This window comes from Gopherus flavomarginatus, chromosome 11 (assembly GCF_025201925.1).
Source record: "Gopherus flavomarginatus isolate rGopFla2 chromosome 11, rGopFla2.mat.asm, whole genome shotgun sequence".
Classification (NCBI taxonomy): domain Eukaryota; kingdom Metazoa; phylum Chordata; order Testudines; family Testudinidae; genus Gopherus; species Gopherus flavomarginatus.
The window spans coordinates 16,674,171-16,687,815 of NC_066627.1; the positions used below are offsets into that span (position 1 = coordinate 16,674,171).

At 44.7% G+C, this 13,645-nt stretch overlaps 1 protein-coding gene across 1 annotated transcript; it reads right to left on the reverse strand.

Moving 5' to 3' along the window:
• Positions 1-831: 831 nt before the first annotated feature.
• Positions 832-1,842, reverse strand: LOC127030897 (olfactory receptor 10A7-like). The gene has a single exon (XM_050917594.1). It carries the CDS (start codon positions 1,840-1,842, stop codon positions 832-834), a length of 1,011 nt encoding a protein of 336 aa, XP_050773551.1.
• Between the last annotated feature and the right edge of the window lie 11,803 nt (positions 1,843-13,645).

The following is a 13,645-nucleotide window of genomic DNA, read 5'->3' on the forward strand; positions in this document are numbered from 1 at the left end:
ATGTAGCTAGATAGGGTGACATGAACTGACCCTTTCCCACCATTGAAAATAAAACAAGTTATGAAAATTCTGTGCACTCTGAAAAATCTTGCTGTCTCAAGTAGGGCTACCCAATCACTGAACATCCAAAAATAAATGTTTGCTTTCAAATATTTTGTAATTCAGCTGGATTTTCAATGGGGTAACTAAGTCCCATTGAAAGCTGGACACCTAATCCTCTTAGAATACTTGGAAAATTTGAGCGTAAATAGTTTTTTCTACTATATTCTTATATGGGCTTAGTGTATGGAGGGGGCAAGCAAAAAAGTGCTTAAAAACACTCTCAAAGTTAGCATGGAGAAGTGCAATGTTGACATAAACCCAAAGGAAACCCAAGGCCTTGATCAATCAAAATAGAAAAGGATTTTGTGGTAATGGTGCCAGTATTTTGATATCCAATGGAGACAACAGGAAACAGAGATCCAGGAAACAAGGAAAGAATGTGCTGCAGCCCGATTTAACAATACAGATCCACCTCTTCCAATGGAAAATGTCTACCCCAACTCTGACAAGCTCTGTTAATCCTGGATAGGCCTCATTAGTCACCGATGGGTCCACCATCGATAACTGGCTATTATTTTATAGGAAAATCATCCTCAAAGTCCCAGGAATTGATGATGACGGTGTACGGAATTTCCTAACTCAAAACATGTATTATAAAATAAAGATCCTGGCATTCACTGATCTTACCATTTCAGATCATTGCAGGCCCTGAAATATGACAGCAGCACATTCCAAAAGACCTAGCCAGCACTAGGGACCACACAGGATCTATCTCAATAAAACAATGAATCAGCTGTGCATCTCACCATTTTTGCTTTGTACAGAAAGAAAAAAACCACATGATTGCTGATTTCTTGTAAAATCTAGACATTTGCTGACCATTTTTCCTATAGTATCCTTCACCTCTATGTTTCTCAGGCTGTATATGAAGGGATTGGCCATAGGAGTCAGAACTGTGTAGAAGACAGAGAACACTTTGTTCAGGGCTCTCAGCGAGTTTGTTTTTGGTAGCATGTAGAGAATCATTATGGCCCCATAGAAAATTGTCACCACAGTGAGGTGAGAGGAGCAGGTGGAAAAGGCCTTCTGCCTTCCAGTGGTGGAAGGAATTCTCACGATGGTGATGATGATACATACGTAGGATGCCATAGTTAATACAAATGGGGGCAGAGTGAATATAGCAGCCAGGAAGGTAATGACAAGATCTATCTGGTTGGTGTCACTACAGTAAAGATTAAGTATTTCTGTGGATTCACAGTAGAAATGATCAATTTCATTGGGGCCACAGAAAATTAATTGTAACATAAGAACTATTACTATGGTCATGGCCAGAAATCCATTTATCCAAGACCCTGCTGCTAGCTGCAGGCAGAATCTGCCGTTCATGAGGACTGCATAATGCAGAGGTTTGCATATCGCCAAGAACCGATCATAAGACATCACCGCTAGCAGATAGCATTCTGCACCTGCAAAGAAACCAATAAAATAATATTGTGTTAAACAACCACTGATGGAAATGGTCTTGTCCCCGGTCAGAAGACTGGCCAGAACTCTGGGCAGGATGGTGGAGGTGTAGCAGGTCTCCAAGCAGGACAAGTTCCCCAGGAAGAAGTACATGGGGGTGTGAAGGGTTCGCTCAGTAATAGCTAGCACAATGATGAGGACGTTCCCAGACACAGTCACAATGTAGATCAGTAGAAACAGTAGGAAGAGGAAGATTTCCAGCTCAGGGATATCCCTGAATCCTAGGAGGATGAATTCTGTGATGGACGTTTGATTTCCCCAATCTGTGTTTGCCATGGGGTGTTTCTAGGAAGAATAAAAATCATAGAAGAGAAAAAATACCATTATTTGGTTTTGTAATCTCATCTCTTATCATGACAAAATTGTCCAAATGTGAGCTAATATTACTGAGAATAACCTGATATTTTTGTAAAATCCATAATAATCAGCCTACACATCCAGTCTTGGAGGCCAGGCTAGAGGATCTAATGGTTCTTTGTGCCCTTCCAATCTATAAATCTATAAATGTTCCTCTACAGAACTCTCACACAATTGCACAATTCCAGAATATCAAAAATTCCCAACAGATATAATCATATATACCACCTGTAGGAAATATTAATAAGTGTTAAAAACCCTTTTCATTATGTAAGTTATGTAACCTAATGAGGAGGGCTTTAAACTGGGTTCATCGGGGGAAGGAGACCAAAGCCCAGAGGTAAGTGGAGAAGTGGGATACCAGGAGGAAGCATGAGCAGGAGACCACAAGAGGGGAGGACTCCTGCCTCCTACTGAGAAAGCAGAACAACCGATGAGTTATCTAAAGTGCCTATACACAAATGCAAGAAGCCTGGGAAACAAGCAGGGAGAACTGGAAGTCCTGGCACAGTCACGGAATTATGATGTGATTGGAATAACAGAGACTTGGTGGCATAACTCACATGACTGGAGTACTGTCTTGGATGGATATAAACTGTTCAGGAAGGACAGGCAGGGCAGAAAAGGTGGGGGAGTTGCATTGTATGTAAGAGAGCAGTATGACTGCTCAGAGTTCCGGTATGAAACTGCAGAAAAATCTGAGAGTCTCTGGGTTAAGTTTAGAAGTGTGAGCAACAAGGGTGAGGTTGTGGTGGGAGTCTGCTATAGATGACCAGGGGATGAGGTGGATGAGGCTTTCTTCAGGCAACTAACAGAAGTCACTAGATCACAGGGCCTGGTTCTCATGGAGGACTTCAATCACCTCGATATCTGCTGGGAGAGCAATACAGCAGTGCACAGACAATCCAGGAAGTTTTTGTAAAGTGTAGGGGACAATGTCCTGGTGCAAGTGTTGGAGGAAGCAACTAGGGGCAGAGCTCTTCTTGACCTGCTGCTCACAAACGGGGAAGAATTAGTAGGGGAAGCAATAGTGGATGGGAACCTGGGAGGCAGTGACCATAAGATGGTCAAGTTCAGGATCCTGACAAAAGGAAGAGAGGAGAGCAGCAGAATACGGACCCTGGACTTCAGAAAAGCGGACTTTGACTCTCTCAGGGAGCTGATGGGCAGGATCCCCTGAGAGAATAACATGAGGGGGAAAGGTTTCAGAGTTCAGGAGAACTGGCTGTATTTTAAAGAATCCTTATTGAGGTTGCAGGAAAAAAACATCCCAATGTGTAGAAAGAAGAGTAAATATGGCAGGCAACCAGCTTGGCTTAACAATGAAATCCTTGCTGATCTTAAACACACACAAAAAAAAGCTTACAAGAAGTGGAAGCTTGAACAAATGATCAGGGAGGAGTATAAAAATATTGCTCAGGCATGCAGGAGTGAACTCAGGAAGGCCAAATCACACTTGGAGTTGCAGCTAGCAAGAGATGTTAAGAGTAACAGGAAGGGCTTCTTTAGATATATTAGCAATAAGAAGAAAGTCAAGGAAAGTTTGGGCCCCTTACTGAATGAGGGAGGCAACTTAGTGACAGAGGATATGGAAAAAGCTAATGTACTCAATGCTTTTTTTGCCTCTGTCTTCACAAACAAGATCAGCTCCCAGACTATTGCATGGGGCAGCAAAGCATGGCAAGGAGCTGGCCAGCCCTCTGTGGAGAAAGAAGTGGTTCCAGACTATTTAGAAAAGCTGGATGAGCACAAGTCCATGGGGCCAGATGCACTTCATCTAGGGTGCTAAAGGAGTTGGCGGATATGATTGCAGAGCCAATGTCCATTATCTTTGAAAACTCATGGCGATCGGGGGAGGTCCTGGATGATTGGAAAAAGGCTAATGTAGTGCCTATCTTTAAAAAATGGAATAAGGAGGATCTGGGAAACTACAGGTCAGCCAGCCTCACCTCAGTCCCTGGAAAAATCATGGAGCAGGTCCTCAAGGAATCAATTCTGAAGCACTTCGAGGAGAGGAAAGTGATCAGGAAGAGTCAGCATGGATTCACCAAGGGCAAGTCATGCCTGACTAACCTAATTGCCTTCTATGAGGAGATAACTGGCTCTGTGGATGAGGGGAAATTCCTTATGTTATTCCTTGACTTTAGCAAAGCTTTTGATACGGTCTCCCACAGTATTCTTGCCAGCAAGTTAAAGAAGTATGGGCTGGATGAATGGATTATAAGGTGGATAGAAAGCTGGCTAGATCATCAGGCTCAATGGGTACTGATCAATGTCTCCATGTCTAGTTGGCAGCCGGTATCAAGCAGAGTGCCCCAGGGTTGGTCCTGGGGCTGGTTTTGTTCAATATCTTCATTAAAGATCTGGAGGATGGCGTGGGCTGCACTCTCAGCAAGTTTGCTGATGACATTAAACTGGGAGGGGTGATAGATACACTGGAGGATAGGGATAGGATACAGAGGGACCTAGACAAATTAGAGGGTTGAGCCAAAAGAAATCTGATGAGGTTCAACAAGGACAAGTGCAAAGTCCTGCACTTAGGACCGAAGAATCCCATTCACTGCTACAGACTAGGGACCGAATGGCTAGGAAGAAGAAAAGGACCTAGGGGTTACAGTGGACGAGAAGCTGGATATGAGTCAACAGTGTGCCCTTGTTGCCAAGAAGGCTAACGGCATTTTGGGCTGTATAAGTAGGGGCATTGCCAGCAGATTGAGGAACATGATCATTCCCCTCTATTTGACATTGGTGAGGCCTCATCTGGAGTACTGTGTCCAGCTTTGGGCCCCACACTACAAGAAGGATGTGGAAAAATTGGAAAGAGTCCAGCGGAGGGTAACGAAAATTATTAGGGGGCTGGAGCACATGACTTATGAGGAAAGTCTGAGGGAACTGGAACTGTTAATCTGCAGAAGAGAAGAATGAGGGGGAATTTGATAGCTGCTTTCAACTACCTGAAAGGGGTTCTAAAGAGGATGGATCTAGATTGTTCTCAGTGGTAGCAGATGACAGAACAAGCAGTCTCAAGTTGCAGTGTGGGAGGTTTAGTTTGGCTATTAGGAAAAACTTTTTCAGAAGGAGCGTGGTAAAGCACTGGAATGCATTACCTAGGACGGTGGTGGAATCTCCTTCCTTAGAGGTTTTTAAGGTCAGGCTTGAAAAAGCCCTGGCTGGGATGATTTAGTTGGGAATTGGTCCTGCTTTGAGCAGGGGGTTGGACTAGATGACCTCCTGAGGTCCCTTCCAAACCTGATATTCTATATTCTATGATTCTACGTTGTGGAAGCTGAAAGGTTATTAAAATGTGCTGGGTATTCACTGTCAGTAACATGAAGACGTAGACTATGTAAGCTGAGACTTTCATAGCACTCTAAAAGAGTTAGGTACCCAAATCCTTTTTGATGAGTTGGCTCCTAAATCCATTAAGGCAATTTGTAAATTTCAAACTATATTGCTAAGAAAGTTAATAACTTTTATTTCACAGCGACTTGGGAAGGCTTCTTCAAAAAACAAGTGTGATAGAATTCTCTGAAATGCCCACAGGATGGCAACATCTATGGACTTTTAATAAAGGGGCAGTGCAAGTACAGTAGAAGAGCCCATCTCCTGAGACAAGTATCTTCCAAAAAATGTAAGTTGGCGTTTAATCATCTAAAATATGCTGGGTATTCACATTCCCTCTGCTGGTTACAGAAATGTAACCAGCAGAGGGAAGGAGAGTTAAAACAATAATATTCTATGTGCACAGGGTTGGCTCCAAACACCGGCCCAGCAAGCAGGTGCTTGGGGTGGCCAACAGAGAGGGGTGGCACGTCCAGCTCTTCAAGGGCAATTCGGTGGCAGGTCCCTCACTCCATCTCAGGGCGAAGGACCAGCCGCCGAAGACTGAAGTGATGGCAGTAGAGCCGTGATCGTGGCTTTTGTTTTGTTTTTTGCTGCTTGGGGCAGCAAAAACCATGGAGCCGGCCCTGTATGTGCATAATGTCTTACCTCAAAATAACCTTTCATTGTACGCAGTGTAGAAGAAAGCCATGTGGGTTCCAGGATATTGGAGAGACAAAGTGGGTGAGGTGAAGTTTTTTTGGACCAGCTTCTGTTGGTGAGAGAGACCAGCTTTCGATCCACACAGAGGTCTATTACCTCACCCACCTTGTCTCTCTAATCACCCTTCATTTCCAGTTCATGCAGGTTCCACTTAACTCAGGCATTGCCCATGTCCAGTCAGATGGTTTTTCCCCACAGCCATGATCTTTCAGACAGTCTGACATCCCAGTTAGAATCTCTCCCCTTTTATTCGTAGATTCAAAGGCCAGAAGGGCCCATGTGGTCATCCAGTGTGAACCTCTGTGTAACATAGACCATGAGACTTCCCTGAATTAATTCTTGTTTGAACTACAGCACACCCTTTGGAAAAACCATCCAACCTTGATTTAAAAATTGTCAGTGATGGAGAATCCACCACAACCCTCTGATAAATTGTTCCAATGATTAATTACCTTCATTGGTCAATATGTGTGTCTCATTTCCAGACTCTGACTGGGTTCATGCATTTCTCTAGAGGAAGTCAGAGGGACTTTTCTCATTGTGGTTTCCTGGAATTTTCCCTTTGAGCAACAGGCCATAGTGTTCTGTCTACTGCTACTGGTTTAGAGTTTTTACCTTTAGCTACCTTTTAGCAATCACAGAAGAAGCTTCAATTGCTAATGCTCCACTTCTAAAGCACTTTGATATCCCTGTTTGGCTGCTGATATATAAATGTGATGTAACAGCAGTTTGGGAGTGGATGCCTACCTCTATCCACAAGACAGCTCAAGCTTGAGTTGATGAACTCCTGTTTCTCAGTGTTTGGAGGACAGGACTCAGGTTCCACTGAGGTTCTTGTCTTTCATCATTCTACAGAAACTGGATCTTCTCAGTAAAGAGACCGGCATCTACTGCTGATGTCTTTATGCTTTTTACTATCGTCCTACTTCAGCCATTCTCCCACTTGGTTAATTTTGTTTCTCCAAAGCCTTGGGGCTAACAATGCCCAATGGGACCTGAATATAGGACTTGCAGACAATGCTCCTTGTATAATTACATCTTATTTTAAGTCTAATGAGCCTATGGGGAAAATATTTCAGATGATTAAATGCCAACTTACATTTTTTGGAAGATACTTGTCTCAGGAGATGGGCTCTTCTACTGTACTTGCACTGCCCCTTTATTAAAAGTCCATAGATGTTGCCATCCTGTGGGCATTTCAGAGAATTCTATCCCATATTTCATTCTTGCACTATGCTGCCACCTTGTGAACATTTTATAACATCACTGCCTTTTTTCCGATCTTTATTGACTACTGAAATCCATTGGTCACTATTTACTATTTCTGACTTCTCATTTCTGCCACACTTAGCCACTATCTAGGGTTGATTTCACAGCACAACAGCCTATTATTCTCTTTTAACTATCTGCTCTCTTCAAGTGGATTCTTCTTTTTCTTCTAGCTATAGCTGCCTCTTTCCAATGCTTGACTCTCTTGTGCCCCCTGCTGCCCATTATTCAATATAACAGCCCATTTTTCCTTCCTTAATGTCTGCTACTATACACAGTTAATTAGTTAGCATCGAGGTCCTTTTCTCTTCAGGGCCTTTTCCTCACCACTCATACACCGTTCTACAGCTTCACCTCCCTTTCCACTTACTTCCATTTCTCATTAGGCAGCATAACTCCTCCTGTTTTACGCTTCCATTTCAGTCGCTATCCACTCGGCAGCACCCTCACACCTAGCCCATTCCTCTGCCCTCTAGTGGCCCTAGAAAGCACGATCTCATCTTTCCTCACTTCTTACCTACTGCCAGGTGTGCGCTGTTATAACGTATAGCCACTGGAAACAAAATCACACACAACAGCATGATTGCAACAACGGTGGCAACAACAGCGGATACAAGAAGAGCAGCAGCTCTCAGACTTTTAGCCAGGATTTCCCATCAGTCCAGTGCATTCCTTACGATGCGGGGTCTGTGTCAGTGATGGTAATGTAGTATTTAGGCCTGTCTGGGAGCCTGAGATATAATTTGGGGTTTTGTTTGCCCATTTGACTTCTGATATTTTTATATCCTTACTAACGTGTGAACAGAGAAAAAGACACTGTGTGTTGCTTCTGACTAGCCCAATGGGGGCTTTTAGAATAATGAGAAAAGATAAGAAATAGAGTTAAAGTGCTGCTGGATATGGTGGGAGTTTGATATACGAATGTAAAACTCCTTTCCCAAGACAAGGTCAAACAACTAGTGGGGAGGAGATAGTGGGGGGAGGGGTGTAATAAGAAAAATTCAAATCCAAAGAAAAGGTGGCCTTGGCCAGTATGAACCTCACTCCTTACCCCTCTCATGGGATACAAAAGAGGTGGCACCAAGGCCCCCAGACTCACAACTCCTTAAAAGAACATGACCATAAGTTTGAAGGGGTGGGACCAGGGCCGTGAAATACAGATACAATGAAGCCTGCTAAAAGGAGGGGGGAGGGAGAAGGAAAAAGCTCTACTGATTACAGCGCTATGGCTATGCTGGCTTGTTAACCCCAATAAACATTGCATTGCCTGAACTTTGGACTCTGGGCTTCTGCTCTCTGTCTGTGTGATAAGAACCAAGGGAGGGCAGTGGAAATGCATAGGTTGAACCTCAGAGGGGTCAGATGAATTCCTATGCCCTACTCCCATTTCCAAGGGATTTGGGAGCCAAGAAGTGTTCCTGGTGAAGAGCCCAGAGGTCACTGCTGTTTGCCTCCAGACTATAAGCAATAGAGTCGCTGGTTTGCAGGGGTGATATGGTAGAGGACGCAATAGGCACCATTTCAGGGGTGGCAGGTTTCCAGGCTTACGTCCCCATATGCTGCACCAGAAATTGGTATCAATTATTATTATTATTATTATTATTATTATTACTCAAACATTTATTTGGATCAAAAACAATTTATGGTAGTAAAAAAACTGGTGAAAATTTTCTTTCCACTCAACATAGTTAAAAACTCCATGATGGAACGTATTTATGGCCACCTCCTCTCCTTCCAGGAACGGCTAACAGGAGAGTTTTTGAGGGAGTTCTCCAGGTAAAGGAGGAGCGATCCCATGACCCTTGGAGTAAATGTGTTGTTTGTTGGTGTGTGCTTGTGTTTGTTGTGTGCTTGCTGCTTGACTGACATATACTGTGTGGTCTGGTTGTTTGGGGGCTGTGTGCTGAGCCTAGCAGCCTTCTAGGCAAGGCTGAGAGCTTCTTAATGAGGCTTTGACCCATCAACCATTAACCAGGGGGCAGGGATACTCGGGAAGACTGGGGCTTTAAAAAGCCTGCTCTTAAGTGACTAGAGGAGCTAGCAAACAGGAGCAGCTGTCAGGGGAGTTTTGCGAGGTAATTTAGGGGAGGAGTGTGAGGGCTAGATACACTTACCATTCTTTAAACTGAAAGCCCAAAACATCCCCTGATAAAAACAAAACAAAAGAATGAGCTGTAGGAGTAAAAGGAGAATGCAGGCAGAAGACCAGCAATAGAGTTGGGGCTACCCAGTTGACTGCACCCAATGCAGCATGTATGATTACCTGCCCTATGGGCGGGTGGTGAATGTGTGCATTTGGTGCAAGGAGCTCCTGGCCCTCAGAGACCATGTTATGGGCTTTGGAGACCAGATTGGCTGAACTGGAGGAGCTAAGGGAGACAGAGAGGTACATAGATGAGACTTTCTGGGACACAGTAGAACAGTCCCATGCCCAGTCTGATGGCCTCTCTACTGTTGAGAAGGTTGAAAGTCTCAGGGAAGGAGAACATCCAATTTGAGCAGATGGAAATGATCCCATAGTTGGAATTCTCCTTCCAGATGATGTTGTGGTATCCTCTCACACTCAGGATACCTCTCTAGGGGAGGGAACTCCAGTTATTAGGAAGAGACAGATAGCTGGGTATGTGATGAATGGGAGAACCATGTGGTGATGTGCCTGCTTGGTGCGAAGGTTGTGGATTTCTCAAGACATTTAGATAGACTCATGTGCAGTGCTAGGGAGGAGCTGATGATCATGGTACATTTAGGTACCAATGACACGGGGAAGGATAGGAGAGAGGTCCTGGAGGCCACATTTTGGCTGTTAGGTAAAAAATTAAAGTCCAGGATCTCCATGGTAGCATTCTGTGAAATGCTTCCAGTTCCACGTGCAGGGCCAGTTAGACAGAAGTGCAGGATTTCAATGCATGGATGAGACAATGGGGTAAGGAGGAGGGGGTTAGATTCATTAGGAACTAGGAACACTTTGGGGAAAGGGGGAGCCTATACAGGAAGGATGGGCTACACTTAAACCAAAATGGAACCATATTGCTGGCACTTAAAATTAAAAAGGCCATAGAGCAGTTTTTAAACTAAGGGCTGGGGGAAAGCCAACAGATGCAGAGGAGCACATGATTCGGGCAGATACATTCCTTAGGGCAGGATCTATTAATGGAGACTCTCTATGTGCTAATAAGGAGGAAAGGATGGAAGATGATGAAATATGGGTAGGAACTGATGAGAAATAGTCAAATGAAAAAGATGCCCATTCAATTACATCAGGTAATGGCAGGCAGCTAAAACGTGTCAAGTTTTTAAAGTGCTTATATACAAATGCTAGTAGTGCTGCAGAGGTGGAGGTGCTGTAGTCATCATGAACAGGTCAGATTATGAACAGGAGGCTGCCAGGCAACTCTCCAACACCACATTCTACAGGCCACTATCCTCCGATCCCACGGAAGGGTATCAAAAGAAGCTACACCATCTGCTCAAAAAACTCCCTACTACAGCACGGGAATAAATCTACACAGACAAACCCCTAGAGCCCTGACCACGGGTATTCTATCTGCTACCCAAGATCCATAAACCTTGAAATCCTGGATGCCTCATCATCTCAGGCACTGGCACTCTTACAGCAGGATTATCTGGCTATTTGGACTCTCTGCTCAGAACCTCCACTACCAGCACTCCTAGCTATCTTTGAGATACCACTGACTTCCTAAGGAAACTACAGTGCATTGGTGATCTTCCTGAAAACACCATCCTGGCCACCATGGATGTAGAAGCTCTATGCACCAATATTCCACACGAGGATGGACTATTAATGTCAGGAACAGTATCCCTGATGAGGCCACAGCGCACGTGGTGGCTGAGCTTTGTGACTTTGTCCTCACCCACAACCATTTCAGATTGGAGACAACTTATATCTTCAAGTCAGCGACACTGCTATGGGTACCCACATGGCCCCACAATATGCCAACATTTTTATGGCTGACTTAGAACAATGCTTCCTCAGCTCTTGTCCCCTAGCACACCTCCTCTACTTATGCTACATTGATGACATCTTCATCATCTGGAGCCACAGAAAAGAGGTCCTTGAAGAATTCCACCTGGATTTCAACAATTTCCACCACACCATCAACCTCAGCCTGGACCAGATACACAAGAGATCCACTTCCTAGACTCTACAGTGAAAAACAGTGATGATCACTATGGCAGGGCGACAACTCACCTGCGCGGCACCTCCTGCTGGTTGTCTTGGAAATTAGCTCTTTCCAGCCCAGAGTGCCCTCTGCAGGCCGGTGTCTCACTTGCTGATGGCCCCGTGTCTCTCCCAGATCCCGGTGCCCTTTGCCTGGTGCCCTCTGCCCAGCACAGTGCCCCCTCGCTCTGGGTCTCCCCTTCCAGGGGAACCTCCAACCCTCTAAACCCACCTTGCCTCAGTGGCTACTGCCAGTCATCATCTAGTCCCCACTCCCTGGGGCTGACTGCAGTCTATAAACCACTCAAAATCAGCAAGGGGGTTAAGACTTGCTGCCTTTGCCTATCTCTGGGCTGCCTATCTGCAGCCCCAATACAAATGTAGCCCTTTTAGCAAGGCCTGCAGCCTGGGGTTTTTCCTGGCTGGAGCTCCCCAGCTCCCTCTGCCCTTCCCAAGCACTGTTCCACCTCAGGTATCCTTCTCAGCTCTCAAGCAGCCAGGCTCTTCTCTCTCAAGAAGCTAGAGAGAGAGTGTGTCTCCCAGTCTCTGGCCCTCAGCCCTCTTATAGGGCCAGCCATGGCTTGATTGGGGCATGGCCCCACCTGTGGCTGCTTTCCTCCAATCAGCCTAGCTTTTCCCCGTCCCAGCCCTCTCCCAGGGCTGTTTTAAGCCCTTCAGGACATGAGCAGGGTGACCACCCAGCTACAGTCACATAAACACCACCCTATACCGGAAACCTACTGACCCCTATACTTACCTACATGCCTCCAGCTTCCATCCAGGACACATCATATGATCCATTGTCTACAGCCAAGCCCTAACATACAACCACATTTGCTCCAATCCCTCAGACAGAAACAAACACCTACAAGATCTCTATTAAACATTCTTAAAACTACAATACTCACCTGGGGAAGTGAGGAAACAGATTGACAGAGCGAGATGGGTACCCAGAAGTCCCCTACTACAGGACAGGCCCAACAAGCAAAATAACAGAACACCACTGGCCATCACGTACAGCCCCCAACTAAAACCTCTCCAGCTCAACATCAACAATCTACAACCTATCCTGGAAAACAATCCCCCACTCTCACAGGCCTTGGGAGAAAGGCCAGTCCTCGCTTACAGACAGCCCCCCAACCTGAAACAAATACTCACCAGCAGCTACGCACCACAGAAACACTAACCCAGGAACCAATCCCTGTAACAAACCCTGTTGCCTTCTCTGTCCCCATATCTACTCTTGTGACACCATCATAGGACCCAACCACACCAGGCACACCATCAGGGGCTCATTCACCTGAACATCTACTAATGTGATATATGCCATCACGTGCCAGCAGTGCCCCTCTGCCAGGTACATTAGCCAAACTGGAAAGTCTCTATGTAAAAAGATAAATGGACAAAAATCAGACATCAGGAATGGTAACATACAAAAGCCAGTAGGAGAACACTTCAGTCTCCCTGGACACTAAATAACAGATTTTAAAGTAGTCATTCTTCAAGAAAAAAACTTCAAAAACAGACTTGAAAGAGAAACTGCAGAGCTACAATTCATTTGAAAACTTAACACCATCGATTTTGGCTTGAATAGGCACTGGGAGTGGCTGGCTCACTACAAAAGCAATTTTCCCTCTCTTGGTATTGACACCTCCTCATCAGCTATTAGGAGTGGACCCCATCCACCCTGACTGAATTGGTTTTCAACATTGGTTCTCCACTTGTAAGATAACTCCCTTCTCTTCATGTGCCAATATATATTTATGCCTGTATCTGTAATTTTCACTCCATGCATCTGAAGAAGTGGGTTTTTTACCCACAAAAGATTATGCCCAAATGAATCTGTTAGTCTTTAAGATGCCAAAAGACTCCTCATTGTTTTTGTGGATACAGACTAACACAGTTACCCCCGATACTTTATACAAATGCTAGAAGTCTAAATAATAAGATGGGTGAACTAGAGTGCCTCATATTAAATGAGGAGATTGATACAATAGGCATCACAGAAACTTGGTGGAATGAGGCTAATCAATGGGACACAGTAATACCAGGGTACAAAATACATCAGAAGGATAGAACATGTGGTGCTGGTGGGGGAGTGGCACTATATAAGAAAGAAAGTGTAGAATCAAATGAAGTAAAAATCTTAAATGAACCAAACTGTATCATAGAATCTCTATGGATAGTAATTCCACGCTCTAATAATAAAAATATAGCAGTAGGAATATA

What these genes read in the sequence shown, in the direction of transcription:
- LOC127030897 (XM_050917594.1), bottom strand. Translation starts at nt 1,842, where the DNA reads ATGGCAAACACAGATTGGGGAAATCAAACGTCCATCACAGAATTCATC.